A 15,684-nucleotide genomic window follows, 5' to 3' on the forward strand; every position below is an offset into this window, starting at 1 on the left:
TATAAGACTTTTACATTTTTGCGGCTCTAGACGGATTTATTTTTTGTTTTTTTGGTCCAATATTTCTCTTTGAGCAGTTTGGGTTGCCGACCCCTGTACTAGCCATAGTATAAGTCAAAAAGTATTAGTCATACTACGCCATGTTCCAGAATACATTTGAACACTGATATTTACATAGACTATATAAAAACTCTTCCTGACATTTTTCCTGATTTCTATTGATGTTTGCTGTTTTTAAACACCTCTTTTTTTTTTCATCTTATGTTAAACACTTTGTGTCACCCTGGTGCACAAAAGGTACTTTATGAGTTCATTTAATTTACTTGGTTTAACCAAATGAAGACCACATTGAGATCACAATTAGGAAGTCTAATTGGCTGATTCAACAAACAAGAAACAGGCAAAACAAATTACGTATTCTTGGGGACTTATTGCTAATGGGGACATTTCTAACTGTTCAGTGAATCATTATTAGACTGTCCATTTCAAGGAAAAGAAAATAATTTCTATGCTGCCAGCTTCTATTTTCGTAAACATGAAGATAACCAACACATGGGAAACTGTTATTAAAATGCACGGTCAAGCTTCACCTTAGTGATGCATTACCCAGAGTGCAGGCATTACTAATGCTGAAAGGCAACAATTAGGGCAATGTAGGGGACAGCACAGGCTAATATTCTAATGCTTAGAAGGATGCCTGTTTTCTGCACATTTTCCTGGTGTTGTATTTTTGATGTAAAACAAATATAATCAGGAAGTAAGAAAAAACAGACTGATTTCTCACACAAATAAAAAAAAATCATTATTGGTCATTACATGGACAAATTCAGAGCTTTTTGCTTAATTTTAACTTAATTTAACTTAATGCTTTGTTGCCCTGTAAGCTGCTGGTAACCTTAATTTCCGGAGGGAGTCTTCCCAAGGGATCAATAAAGTACTGTCTAAGTCTAACGCTAAATCTATATCCCACAGATTAAATCCACAGAATATGTTTCTTCCCAATGAATATCTACCTTTGTCAGCTCTTGGCTGTTAGCTCCAACTGTCATTAATGGCAACTCCACACATTGTTTTCTCTTATCAGATTTGTGGGTCATATGAAGACTGACAGATTATGTTTAGTCTTTATTTTTAAATGCAACTCATTCAAAGAAAGTTTACCTCTCATACAGATTAAATTATGTTTAATCTAACAGAATTTCTTTTAAGATTTTTCACAAGCTAGAATGGTAATTATGGAGATTCAGACGTTTCTGAAGAATATCCATGCTATGCTCCAGATAAAATGTTATATTTTCTGATTTGCTATCTTGAGTAGAACAATATCATACGATCATCTCATCATATAGATTATTTAAGAAATGATATTACATATTTCTGAAGTCGAATTTTTTAAATTTTAAATCCATATTCATAAATAACTCATCGACACATTGTATTTTAGTATTAGAGCTGTTTGTATGCAGCTGTTTATCAGCAGCTGCTTTCTATCAAAGCATAATCTCATCAAACACTGATCAGGATCTTAAAAATTCTTACAAATTATTCATGTTGTACTGTAGTAGAAAACTAAGACTAACAACTATGTACATAATTAAAATGTATTTCACATAATCATGTGATGTAATCTCAATCAAACAAACATTAGATTTGTGATTGCTCCAGTATTTGCAGTGAAACAATGACTAAACAATTCTTCTGGATCAAGTCTACATCTCAACATCAAGGCCTATTATTGTTGTGCACTAAGTATATTATTATCGCTAAGGGATTGCTGAAATGTCGTTTTAGTCTCTTCTCTCTTACGTTTAGGCTGATACTCCAGCGTCATGTTGACGTTGTTAACGGAGCTCCCCAGACTGTTGTAGGCTTCCACAGTCACAATATGGAGCTCGTGATTCCACTCAAAGCTGTAGGAGGACATTATATCAATCCGCCTCCTCTGTTTAGATCCATGCGAGGCCTGGTGCTGGACAATAAATCCATCCACACAGTAGGAATCCCAATTTGGTTGGAAAGTCTGCAAAACATAAAAAAAGATTTACTGTTACGGTGACCATTACATGCTATTTATTGTTTTTAATTAGTGCCTCTTATGTTAGAGGTCCGAAAACTTCTTTTCTGTAATTGACTGTTATTCTGTAGCAGTATTATCATTCATTAGTAGCTACTTCATAACAAAAAGTAACAAGATGGTTAAAAAAATATATTCTGTGGCAATCTATACAACCAATGGGTGGAATAAGTGCATTCTTACAGCCTCCATCAGATTTGAAAAGTAGTGGATTGCTGAAAATCCTATTTGATTACAAGCAAGAATTTGGGCATTTGCTAGCCTGGAACCTGTAGATGTGTGTTAACACAAAATGGAAGGAGGAAGGCTACATTGCCTATTAATCTGGGAAGGGTTTAGGGGTAATTTTCAGTGAATTTGAATTCCATAATTCTATTGAGAAAGGTTGTTCAAAGCTGAGATAAAAAAAAAACTAAGACATCTTTTCAGGGAGTGGACGTTCCAGTGAGTTCAGCCCAGACACCCTTTCGAGTATGCGTACCAAATTGAACTTGCAAAATAAAAGCAACCTGTTCCAGCATGACTTCTTTAAAGGGGCTAGCACGAGAAAGTCCCTTCTATCAATATTTTCTCATCTGGTTAGGATCCCACCTGAACCATTCTAAAAAAAACTGGATCAGTGTTTCCTCTAGGATTTTTTTTTTTACTGTGTTAGTGGACTAAGGTGGGTCATGTGTATCTGAAACAAATGCATAATTAACACAACTGTCCTTAATTTCTTGCTGAAATTCATCATATGTTAACCTTAATTCATGAGGTAATGTAAGAATTTTTATTAACTGCCAAAATCCCCACTTCATATTTCTGATTTTATCAGGACAGTTATCAGAGGCACACACTTTACGAAGTAAATAAGTGTATTAAGAAGTGTGGTAATCCTGCATATATTTTAGTGCAACACTTTCAGAGAGAATAGACATGATTAAAATATTATATTTATATTCAACTTTGTAACCCAGGGAGGAATCCAGACTGCATGCAGCTGTCTGTGAGACAGCGATTAGGGAAGCAGGGAGAGACTCACTGCAGCTCTAGGTGCTGTGATGAGACCGCTATAATAAGCTGATTGCCACTTTCAAGTGAAGTTGCTAAATTTGCCAAAACACAAGTCAATAGATGTGTCCCTAACTTCCTGAAAAGTCCCCAAATATAGTAACTAAAAAGTTGCTACTGTGGTAATGCTGGACTGTCATCTCTAGTTTTCCTTCACTACTGAGAACAGTGTGGCGTACTCTGGTCATCGTTTAGCTTCATATACTTGTCAGTTTCACAGCAAAACTCGTACAGCCGTGTTGGTTTTTTTGAAGCAAAGAAAATTTGAACAGTTCATGATATTTTAATTAATTTAAAATCTGACTATGATTAGAATAATTGTCCAAATATAAAGTATGCTATAACACACATTTTAAATTTTTTTAACATTTCGGTACTATTTAAATGAAATTCCTTTTTATAGTTTCATTTGTTCAGAAGGTGTGCTAGTCTTTATTTTGCTGTCAGGTGTCTCTTGATCAATTACATGTAGCAGAAACTCTGTGGATGATCCTACATCAAACATAGATTACTTCAAACTTGTGGTGGGCATAGATACATTTTTTTTTTTATGGATTTTTTACAGGTATATAACAAGAACATGACAATGATTCATGTCCTTTAGTGAAGGATTATTAATTAATTCTGCCAAAGGGCTTCATGACTCAGAATCAGAATTACTTAATCCCTTGCCGGAAATTGTTTTCTTGGAGTGCAACCGTTTACAGAAGAGAGAAAAAAAAAAGAGAGAAGTATAAATAAGATAATAGAATAAAATAAGATAAGGATAAGAATAAAATAAGATAAGGGTAGGAATAAAATACGATAAGAATAATGTGTGTGTGCTACCTAGTACAGACCCAGCTACCAACCAGACTTTAAAAATAGATTAGCGGTGATATTTTGTTTATGGCCCGGTAAGAGTCTGGTGTTAACGCAGCACCTTAATATCGTTAACGGCTCGCCAACATGTGTAAAAATTAAGCCTTTTCTCTATTTGTGAAAAAAACAAAAAAAAAACGGGTTAGATCATTAGCTACATTTACATGGACATAAATAACAAGAATAATCAGACAAATGGACTAATGATGTACCATGTAAACATGTCAGTAAGAATATTCTGATGAGGTTTGGAAGAATCAGAAGGAAATTGTAATCCGAATGAAAGGGCTGGTTAATGTGGATTCACAATCAGAATTGGCAAGAATGTAAACATTGAACAGGATCACATTGTTTCGAATGCCACAAGCTGAACTAAGCATGCCTGTGCACTTTGCATCGGATTGACATATTTCCACCTCGAGTATCTTATCCATCTGGCTATTTTTTATCAGAGCAGTTGGAATGTTTATATGACACATTTTTAGTCCCATGTGTCGTTGTATTCCGACAGTTTTGTATTTTTTTCAAATCTGGATATATTTCAATCCAATCATGAATATGCATGTAAACAATACTGCTTTCCCGCCACACGAAAAAGACAAAAAAGAACTTTAGTGGACACTATATTATTTTATTCTTCAAAAAACTTTTGTCATTCAGGAAAAGTTTTCTTAATTTTGTGAAGAAAAAAACTCTTAATTTCCTAAAAACACAGGAAAAAATCTTGTGGTGTCAACTTTTTGAACCCAGTATTGTGATACATATCTTTTAGGCTGAATTATCATCCCAGCCCTTTCTATATGCTCCGTTTACCTCGAAAAGCAGAGTGACGTTAGACTTGTTTGTGTCTGGATCCTCTTCAATTATTCTCCAGAAATCAGGCCCACGTTCAGGAGCTGGAGAAAAGACACATGACATACAGGAAATGCACTGAGAAATTAACCAATAATACATTTTATTTTTCATTTTTACTTAAAAAAATAAAAATGTAATTTGGTGGGATAAAATTGGAGATTAGATTTTAAAGCTATATTGGCCAACCTTAGTTGGATCCTTCTAAATTTCATGGTTTGGGTTCTGTTAAAGTTTTCTTTTTGAGTTTTCATTGGTTTTATTTCCATTTTGTGTTATTCTAGTTGTGTTTGGTTGAATTTGAGTTCTTATGCATTTCTTGTTTTCCTCTGTTGCCCTCTTGTGTCAGTCTCCTTCCCCTAACTCCCTTTTAAATGCTTCCATCCACACCTGTTCTTTGTCTGCTGATTAGCCAAGTCTTTGTTGAGTCTCCCATTTATATTCCTCCTCTTAAGTTACTGTTTGCTGGTTCCTCCTTTTTGTTTGCCCCTCATGTCTTTTTCTGGTTTTTGGTTTTATGTATTTTGTTGTTCTTTGGATTTTTGCTTCAGTTGCCCCGTGTTGTTATTAAATCTACAAGAAACCACCTCTGCTTCTGTTGCTGCATTTGGGTCTTCTTGAAACCTCCACTCAACCTGACACTAAGGCTACGTTCACACTGCAGGCCTTGATGCTCAATTCCAATATTTTTTTGCGATATCAGATTTTTTTTACGTTGCCATTCATATTCCCAAATATATGCGACTTGTATGTGATCTCCTGTGTGAACTGCAGTCATACAATGCAAGTGTCCCGCATGCGCTGTAGAGGACTCAATGAAGTCACAGGCCAGCATGCTCTTTTTTTCCGGAAGTAAACATGGATGGTTAGCCTGACGTAGTCCTACTCAATTCTAGTCAGAATGAGTCTGATGCTGCTCCATAGAGCTGTGATTATGGGGCGTGTTTCGAATGAACCAGGAAAAAAAATGACTCTGCACTCAATTGGATAGACCTACAACCAATAAGAGCAACGGAGTGCGTGACGTATGTTAAGCGATGCATAGTTGTTGTCAACAAAAATCAAAGCGTGCAGTTGCACGCCTAGAATAGGAAGATGGGCCTTGATCGCGTTTCTCTGTTCCTCTTTTAAAATTAATTTGCTGTCGATATCTTCTAGAACAGACCTAATAGCAGAATCTACTCACCTCAACTCTCCGGCGGCCATTGTTGTTGTCACCCAAGCGCGCTTTGGTCACATGGTTGATTACGTTACTGTTGATCATCTGTCCATCATCGTATAAAGCCCGCCCTGACAATTTGATTGGATCGCCTGACAGTGGGCGATAATACTCGCGCTACTATGGAGCAGAGCCAGACCGAACTTCCCGACCTCAAACCTTGTGGGCGGGACTAAGTTCGGAATGGCACCCAGGCTAATGGATGGTAGTACCGGCGCGCATCTAGCGGTCTTTTCCAACCATAAAAACTCAATCTTTTCAATATGATTAAACATAAATACTGCTTTCCGCATCATCATCTGCCATGGTTGTTGTTTTTCTTGCCGCTTCTGCGTAGCAAGACGCATAATAGTGACGTTTGTTCGGGTATTAATGGCGGCCAGGTCCGACCATTAATAAGGTCGCATTTGAAAAGATCAGATTTGTATCGGATTCAGGACCACATAGCCAAGTGGCCTGGGTTGCATTGGAAAAAATCGGATCTGTGTTGTTCAGACAGCCATGAAAAGATCAGATCCAGGTCGCATATGAGCAAAAAAATCTGATTTGGGTCACTTCAGGCTGCAGTGTGAATATAGCCTAAATATCAGCAGACCACAGCTATTACTGATTTTGACTAAAAAAATATTTTGTGCCACATTGCTATATTTTCACTTCTGCAAAAAATCAAAGAACAAAACAAGTTGTTTTGCTATAATGAGCCTTGTACAAGTGTAAATAGCATTTGCTGCATTTCCTTTTAAACACCTCAATCCTATAAACTAGGAGAATTTTACTGTATTTTTATTTTTTTTTAGGAGACACTGCTTTGAGCTGTTTATTAAAACAATACAGTTTCATTTTATATTTATCCCCCAAAAAAACAGAGTTTACTGGTTAGACACTAACAAACCAATTATCAAAATTTCTGATTGATGTATCTCTAGTTTTTATTCCCCTTTGGATTAGTTTGTTCATGCTGGTTAATTGAAATCAAAAGCATTCCCTAGTTTTTAAAGTAAAGTGACGCACTTGATTTCAAACCTGTTAATCTGTATTTGTTGCCATATTAAAATGCTAGGTTTTATGTAGGGTTCATTTGAGCGGGGAAGCATGTTTACCTCTGCTGTTTTTAATGGTGGATTGGACAGGCTCACTCCATTCACTCCAGTATCCAAACCCATTTTTGGGCAGGCAGCGTACTTGAATCTCATAGACCTGGCACATGTCTGGTATCTCCACCTCCGCCCAGGAAACATGGACAGACTTCTCAAACTGCACAGATAGATAGAGGTAGATGCATTTTGTCAGATCAAGCTGAATAGACCAATTCAGTAGTCACTATACTTATCTATATTGAAAGTAGTTATTTTATTAGAATAGTATCACAAATAGTTAAAAATTAAAATCTGATTTTCCATGTTTTATACATACCACAAAGATCCCTAACATTTTTTACTGGCAGTAAGCCTGCAGACTAACAGCAGGTCAAACAAAACACAGCATTTGTACACACTCTTTTAGGTTCCCAAATGTTTGAAAGGAAATGAGTTCAAAACAGGAAGGAGTAACAATTGATGGCAAGCCTCCAATTTCCAGGAAAAATTGCACCCACTTTAACTGGAAACAGACATCTAATGAAATACCAATGCATTATGTTGAGTCATTTAAAAAATGTTGGCCTTATTTAATCAATTTTTGTTCAGTTTTTATTCTTCAAATGCACTTGCTAGATAACTTCAATTTCAGTTTCCACAGTAAAAAAAAAAGTAGTGACAAATGATTCCCCCCACTTGCTATTTCTAGCCAAATGTATAATTTAGAAAAATAATATAAATAAATTAAATAAAAGCAACACATTAAAACACCAACATCTTTTCAAATTTTGGTAAAGCTTTTCATGGCAAAGAGTGAGAAAAACTAACCTTCCACTCTATCACACTGAGGGAATGGTAGCGAAACTGACACTGCAGGCCGTCAACAGGCAGAGGGGGAGGCGTCCAGGAAACATGCAGGATCCCCTTGCTCTGGGTCACTGCCACCACATCAGCTGGAGGGTGAGGTTTAACTGCAGAGCAAGTGGGGGAAAGCACACAGTCATATTTTTATAATCAATAAATATAAAGTATTGCATAACATGTAAGAAGCTCTTTCAAATTAGCACTGATTTTAAAACTAAGAAATCTTTGTTCTAAAACTCCAGGCAGGGCAATTTCTAAATGTGTCTCTACTTCATCACATCTAACTCAAATATTAGCCGATTAGTAACTGTTACTTTTTTTGCATTTTTTCCTGATTTTTTTTTTCTCAGAAACTAAATAAAATTTCTGTCTTTTAAACAGTCACTTTAGCTTCAGGGATTACTCTTTTGTCTCTTACCCATTAACCCGTGAGGCATCCTACTGCAGGGGCAGACTGCTGCCTTTTTTACCATACATGCCAGAAATGCAGGTCGAAGGAAGTTGTTTAATATAGCTGATTAAATTTTTTTTTGTCACATTATTTTATTTGAAAGCTTAGATATTAGAGTTTCTATCAAAATGTTAAGGTTTGTCACAGAAATTATTATATTATAAGTTCTGGGAAAGATACACACCAATAAAGAAGTATGCACCAAACCGTTTGGAGGAAACCTGAATATAAAATTGACAGATCTAATACCTAAACCCAATTTAATACCTTTGGTTTATCCCCTCTCCCGAGGGCTCACTGTAATCCTAACATAGGTGGATGAGAAGCCTAATAATGCTAATGATCTGTCATTAGTACTGTATGTTCTTAAGTATTTATAAGTGTTCCTTTACATTATGTAATGTCAAAATTCCCTCTTTTTTGAATATTCACATTTCCAAAGGTTTAAGTCCTTTTTTGAACTATAACTAGAAAAGTTTACTATAAATACATACAGTATCCGGCATCAGGCTTTGACTTTGTAGGAAAGGGAGGGAGGACACAGATAAACAAATATTACAGTGGGCACAAAAATGGATGTATTTCATCCAAATTTTGAGATTGATGCATTATTATCACATAACAAAAGAGTCTGATTATTATAAAATTCAAACAATAAACTTTATGTATTTGAAATAAATACACTAATAACTACAAATGTTGAGTTAGTATGTTTTATTAAGCCTCATGACATGTTATTGTCCAAAGCAAACGGCCCAAATACCTTGAAGTGTTTTATGGTCCCACATATGCTGACGGTACTAGACTAGCAGCAAAATCCATTTGAAAAAAATATATCTAAAATAAATAAATTCATGCGCAAGACTATAAGATCATGACTTAATGATACTAAGTATAGCTTAAAAATATAATGCTAAATACTTCTTGCTCACCATAATTTAGGGGGAAAACGTAGACAGGCTTGGATCTGATGAGGGGGGATGGTAATTCAAGCCACAGTTTGTAGCAGTTATTAGTCTTCAATGGATGTATAGAGCAGGTTTTCTGAGAAGACAAGTTTGGTGTGCATTCAGGTCCCGTCTCTCCTACATTCTTACTGCCTCTCTCTATTTTCTTCATGTCCTCACATGACATGTCAGCACTCCTACCCCAGAAATAAAAAAAAATAGTTAGATAAATGGCATTCAGCTTCATTTCACACACCTCAGTCTGTTTTAATTTGAAAAAAAAAGGTTTACCAATACAAGAACAGTAAGATGGAATATGATCTTGATTTAATTTTTCATCAAAAGGGGTTTAGGGTGTGAGGTTGGTTTATTCAGAAAGGACTGTTATTACATGAATAAGGACAGAAGATTGTAGACCTAAGGGTCTATAAACTCTTTCATTTGTGTGATCTGTTTTCCATAAGATCTGTAGTAGTGGAAATATCTTCCACCTGTTGAGGATTCATCATATGTGCCATTTTTTCTGGATATCAGCATGCTGATAGAAACGCTGCTTCTGTTTTAAAATTCTGTAACCCATTGGTTAATATTACGTAGGTCAGTTACTCCTATAAATATTGTTGTTGAATACTGCTTTCTGTTAATCACCTGATCAAGCCTTTTCTAACATTCTACAGTAAAAAATAAGCATTAAAAGTATGTAAGATTTAAGCTAATATTGAACAGGGCCAAAAGCAATATTAGGCACCTCTTATTTCTTCTTCTCTTCTTGCAATATGGGTATCAGAAAAGTTGTGTCAGGATAACCTAGATTAAAAACAATCAATTAAAAACTGTAATGTATAGCATGTGTAAAATTCCAGTTCGAGGGCCCATGTCTGACACATTTAGACACATATGTTGAGAAAGTAATTCAGCAGTTTGATTCAAGTGAATCAGAGACACACATGCAGTAAATCAGCCTTAGAGGAATGTAGTTTGAAACCCTGCAGTGGAAATTTTCCAAGGTGTGTCTAGAATGTTGTGTTCAGTAACTTAAAAGCAAGAGACTTACACAATCAGTCCTCCAGGACCACTGTTCTGAATCTGTATTATGTTTATCTGCTTTAAAGCACTTAATCAAGATGACTACAGTTGAGCTAAAGCCTGCTAATTAGCCATCTGCGGAAATCAGCTGTGGTGAAACTAAAACCTGTAGGACAGTGGCACACAAGAACCACCTCTGGACTCCTGAGATTTAAAGGGTTTTGTCAACAGAGGTCCTATCATTATTTTATCATCCTATAAACAGTTTTATAAACCACTGCAACTTGTAAAAACATGTCACTACTGAAAATTAAACACAGTATTATGAAATGCAGCAGTACTTGGATTGGAATTTGAGTTTGGTCTTCTCATTATTATCCCATTTGCACGTCATAGTGTCGATGTCGCCGTTGGTTACACATGTTATGTTGATGCTGCCTCCTGGAAGGAACAACACAATACCAGTTAAATCTATGGACAAATAACTACGTGGAGATATTAGCTGCAATAACAGCTTTTTTGGTTTTCCTACTGCCAACAACTTTCCTTTTACGCTTCTGGAGAAATTTGCCTTCTAGCAACATACAAAATAAAGTTAGAGTCTAATTTTTCACCAAAAAACAAAGATAGAATAAACAGAAATGCAGATGAAAAACTGATCTTTTTCCAAATATTACACGCCATTTTACCTACAGTGGAATCAACTTGGATCAAGTAAAAAAAAATGGTTTAAGTTGTTTAATTATAACACCACAAACTACGCTGTTTAGAATGCTACAAATTAGGCATTGATCTTGCATCTACAACTGCAGTGCCTGCGGCAGCTTCGGTCACACAATGTCATTTCTGGACGCTTAAAGACATCCATTTTTAACCATTGAAAAAACTGCAGAGTGCTTTGGACGGATGTAAAACAAAGCAGCGGGCAAAAGGACCAGGCCGTGCCACGGGGAGAGAAGGAATCAGATAACCTTAGACTCTAACTTTTTTCAAAAATAGACTAGTAACAGCTGTGCCCTTATCCTGACTGAGTCATTGCTTTATTCATCAATAGCAGATAATGCTGTTATACTGGAGGGGCTAACATTATACCGTGCCCATAGAAACAGCAAACTCTGTGGTAAGACTAGAGGAAGGGGGGCTCTATGATAACATCAACAACAACTGATGTAAAAATGCTACATCGGTCAACAGCTCCTGCTCTTGAGACATTAAGTTTCTGACTGTTAACTGCAGACCCTTCTATCTGCCTAGAGAGTTCATTGTAGTTAGCATCACTGTTGTTTATGTCCCCCCCAGGGATAATACAAAAGTGCCATGAAGATTCTCTACCAGGCTATCTCTGAGCTTCAATCTGCACACACAGAGGGCATTTTCCTCTTTGCTTGGGATTTTAATCAGGCTTCCTTGAAGTCTGTAATCCCTCATTTTTTAACCCCTCGCACCCCTAGCTTGCTTGCTTGGATGGATGGATGGATGGATGGATGGATGGATGGATGGATGGATGGATGGATGGATGGATGGATGGATGGATGGATGGATGGATGGANGATGGATGGATGGATGGATGGATGGATGGATGGATGGATGGATGGATACCAGAACACTCTTGATTTAGCGTACTCTAACATTAAAGATGCATTCAGAGCAGCTTGGGCGAGTGTATAAGGAGTGTGCAAGTCAGCTGGCTGGTGTCCTCATAGACATTTTTAACACCTCGCTGGACAAATCCACAGTTCCAGCATGCTGTAAGTCTGCCACCATCATTCCGGTCCCAAAGAAGCCTCAGGTCAACTCATTCAATGACTGCCGGCCTGTTGCTCTGACTCCCATCATGATGGAGTTCTTCTAAAGAGTGGTTAAAGAACACATCGTCTCAAGCTTTCCCCCAACATTCGACTCGTCCCAGTTTGCCCACCAACGGAACCGCTCCACTGAGGACGCCATCTCCTCTGCTCTCCACCTGAGCCTGGAACACCAAGAGGAGAAGAACACCCACGTGTGGATGCTGTTCCTGGACTTAAGTTCAGCTTTCAACACTATCAACCAACAGCATCTAAAAGGAAAACTGGAACAGCTGGGCTTCAGTATACCCCTCTGCAATTGGCTGCTAGTCTTCCACACAAACAGACCTCAGTCAGTCTGGGTTGGACAGAAAAACTCTGATGTCATCAACCTAAGCACAGGCTCCCTCTCAGGGCTGCGTCCTGAGTCCCTGCTATTCACTCTAATGAGACACGACTGCGTCCCTAGGTTCACCACCTATCACATTGTGAAGTTTGCAGATGACACTATGGTGATGGGCCTCATTAGAGACAACAATGACCAACACTACAGAGAGGAGTTGAAGAAGCTGGTGGGCTTGTGCAGAGATAACAGCCTGTATACACTCTCTGTATACAAAATGACATTAAAAGTTGTCTAAGTTATTCAGTTGTCAATCATTAGCAATTGATATGGAAACAGACAAAATCTATATAAAATAAAATAACAATATAATTCAGTTTATATTTTATTAGTGTAACTAAAACTTACCTTCCACAAAGATCTTGGTATAAGGAATACTCCAATCATGTCTGCACCGCAGCAGGTAATACATCCCAGTGTCTGAAGCCCTGAATGTGATCTTGCTGACCTAAGGTGATTTAAAATATGTTATCCATAGGGGGCACTAAAGATGCAAAGAGAGTAGGGGGTAAATTGAGGGGTTTTAACTAGCAACTTTTATTTAAAACTCACGTTTGTGTATTTAATTTATACCCAATATTGTTTTATTTTTTCCTCCATCAAGCACTGTAACTTTTCTTACCTGCTGGCTGACAGGATGATACAGACTGGGATCAAGCCACTTCTGATAATTGAAAGACCAATTGGCACTGCTGGCATTGCGGTCCTTTAACACGCAATAAACCGTTACATTTTCACCCGGTCGAGCCACCACCTCCTGAGGAACATAGGTCACACCTGCAAACAGGAAAAACATTTTTTTCAATAAATTATTTTTTGGATTATTAAATTATTTTTTTATATAACTTTCCACCATAAAGGTGAACCCATAGGAGAAGCAATTAAAAGTTATAATAAGCAGGATTGGGGTTTTTGTTATGTATATAAAAAATGAATTTACAGATCTCAACAGAGTCCAGGGTTTAAATATAGATCCTCTAAAAGCCATCATTTTCATAAGATGAATGAATGAAACATAAAAAACTATCAAATTAAAGACCAAATTAATGACACTTTATAAGAAAGGTAAATGGGTCCAATTACACTTAAATTATATGCAATCCAATCACATCAAGTTGATTACAAAAATGTTTTGTCGTGATCTTGGCACAGATTTATACCTTTTATTTTTACAGGCAAGTCTTCAAGAACAAGTTCTTATTTACAATGACGACTGAGAAGTGGAGTAACATCGTAGAAAAAGGGAAGTAGGGCTAAAATAAATACAAACCATAAGAAATTCATACATAAATTATAAACAAAATAGCTAAAATAAATACATTTGTAATAGATACATAAAATACAATTTAAAACACAACAAATGACTATGTAGAGAAGCAGCTGCGAGTGTCTTTGAACATGGATGATATAATGTTTTGAAGGATGAAATTGAAATTTGTCTATCCAGTTTAAGAATATTTTGCAGAGTGTTCCAGTGATGAGCGGCAGAAGATAAAAAAAAAGCAAGATCAAAAGTAGTGTTGGTTTTGGGAATAAGTAATGGTAGATGAAGTGAGGACTGGGTGTTGTAAGTGACAGGCTTTGGATGCAACAGGTCACCTAAATAAGGTGGTGATGGTCTACAAATGCAGATGAAGGGAGGGCCAGTTGACAGATGAATACAGAGCACAGTGGTGTGTATTGGAAGGAGGATTTATGGTAAACCTGATGGCGGAATGGTAAAGACTGTCAAGTTTGATCGAGCTTGCAAGCAACCCTATATATAGTGTCTCCATAGTCTAAAATGGGTAGAATAGTAATTTAGATAAGAGTCAAGTTTCACAGAAGTGGTGAAAGAAGTGCGGTTTCTGTAGAGAAACCCAAGCTGATCATTTACTTTATATTTGAAATGTGCAGGGAGAAGGAAAGTGATGTTTTCAACCAGATGCCCAAGTAATTATATGCAGTGACTTGTTCTAAAAAATTACTGGCTTAATGGTTCATTCCATTCACCTGCCTAGCCTGACCCAGTTTCTCATAACTGTTGATCTGTGTCACCTGCCCTAGTCTCTATTTAACCTGCCTGCTCCCAGTCATCAGTGCCGGATTATTCGAACCTTCAGTGAGAGTTCTCTAGTGTACCAGTCTGCTATTCTGATTGACTGATCCTGACCAGTTCTGCCATAAGACCTTTGAGCCTGCCTGTTCCTGTTTTGGAATTGTTTGCCTGCCTTTAGACTCCTGCTGGTTTCTAGCTGTGGACTGAACCTGAATCTGCCTCCTGACTTCAACTTGGACGCGCCCTCCGTACCTCTTCGGATTTCTGATCTTCTGGCCTTGACTCCAACCCCAGCTTGGGCTTTGTCTTCTGGAAACCCCTGCCTTCCTTCCTCTGCTTGGATCTGTTCCTCAGCCAGTTCAGCAGCCTTCTAGGCTAGAGTCCTGCACGGGTCGAGTTTTACCAACCCGCACGCGCCCGAACCCGTTAGGAAGACTACCGAACCCGACCCGTCACCCGCTGATATCTTCAATTCAAATCCGAACCCGACCTGACCCGTTGATATTTAACCCGCAACCCGACCCGTTAACACATCAAGTAATAGGCTATAGTACACTGCGCTGCAGAACAGCGCCATTAACACTGCAGCAGCCTTGAGGTAGAATCCGTGCAAAATCAGCATGAATGTAACAACTTATTGAGGTTGTTGGGAATAGTGATGTTATAAGTCTTACAGCTGCTGGGAGGAAGGATCTGCGATAACGCGCCCTGGTGCATTTAAGTCATAGCAGTCTGTCACTGAAGGAGCACTATTATGACTGAACTGCACAGCATAAATTTACAGGTGGAGTATATGCAAATATAAGCACTTAGCAAGTGAAAAGTGATTTTCCCCATGAAAATATATTATATTAGCCTGACGTAGTCCGACTCAATTCTAGTCAGAATATGAGTCTGATACTGCTCCATAGAGCTGTGATTATGGGGCGTGTTTTAAACAAACCAGGAAAAAAATGCCTCTGCACTCAATTGGATAGAGCTACAACCAATAAGAGCAACGGAGTGCGTGACGTATCTTAAGCGAGGCATAGTTGTT

General features: G+C 37.5%; 1 protein-coding gene across 3 annotated transcripts in view; it reads right to left on the bottom strand.

Moving 5' to 3' along the window:
- The window catches only part of lepr (leptin receptor), a 63,879-nt gene that overhangs the window by 6,956 nt on the left and 41,239 nt on the right, over nt 1–15,684 (bottom strand). For all 3 annotated transcript variants that reach the window (XM_015378687.1, XM_015378686.1, XM_015378688.1), the window contains 8 exons: nt 13,233–13,387; nt 12,959–13,058; nt 10,765–10,864; nt 9,383–9,594; nt 7,964–8,106; nt 7,160–7,313; nt 4,802–4,884; nt 1,807–2,020 (listed from right to left, as the gene is read on the bottom strand). In XM_015378687.1, coding sequence (XP_015234173.1) covers nt 1,807–2,020; nt 4,802–4,884; nt 7,160–7,313; nt 7,964–8,106; nt 9,383–9,594; nt 10,765–10,864; nt 12,959–13,058; nt 13,233–13,387 — 1,161 coding nt within the window. The remainder of the gene's footprint in view (nt 1–1,806; nt 2,021–4,801; nt 4,885–7,159; nt 7,314–7,963; nt 8,107–9,382; nt 9,595–10,764; nt 10,865–12,958; nt 13,059–13,232; nt 13,388–15,684) is intronic.

This window comes from Cyprinodon variegatus, unplaced genomic scaffold (assembly GCF_000732505.1).
Source record: "Cyprinodon variegatus isolate N-32 unplaced genomic scaffold, C_variegatus-1.0 Scaffold176, whole genome shotgun sequence".
In the NCBI taxonomy this organism is placed as follows: domain Eukaryota; kingdom Metazoa; phylum Chordata; class Actinopteri; order Cyprinodontiformes; family Cyprinodontidae; genus Cyprinodon; species Cyprinodon variegatus.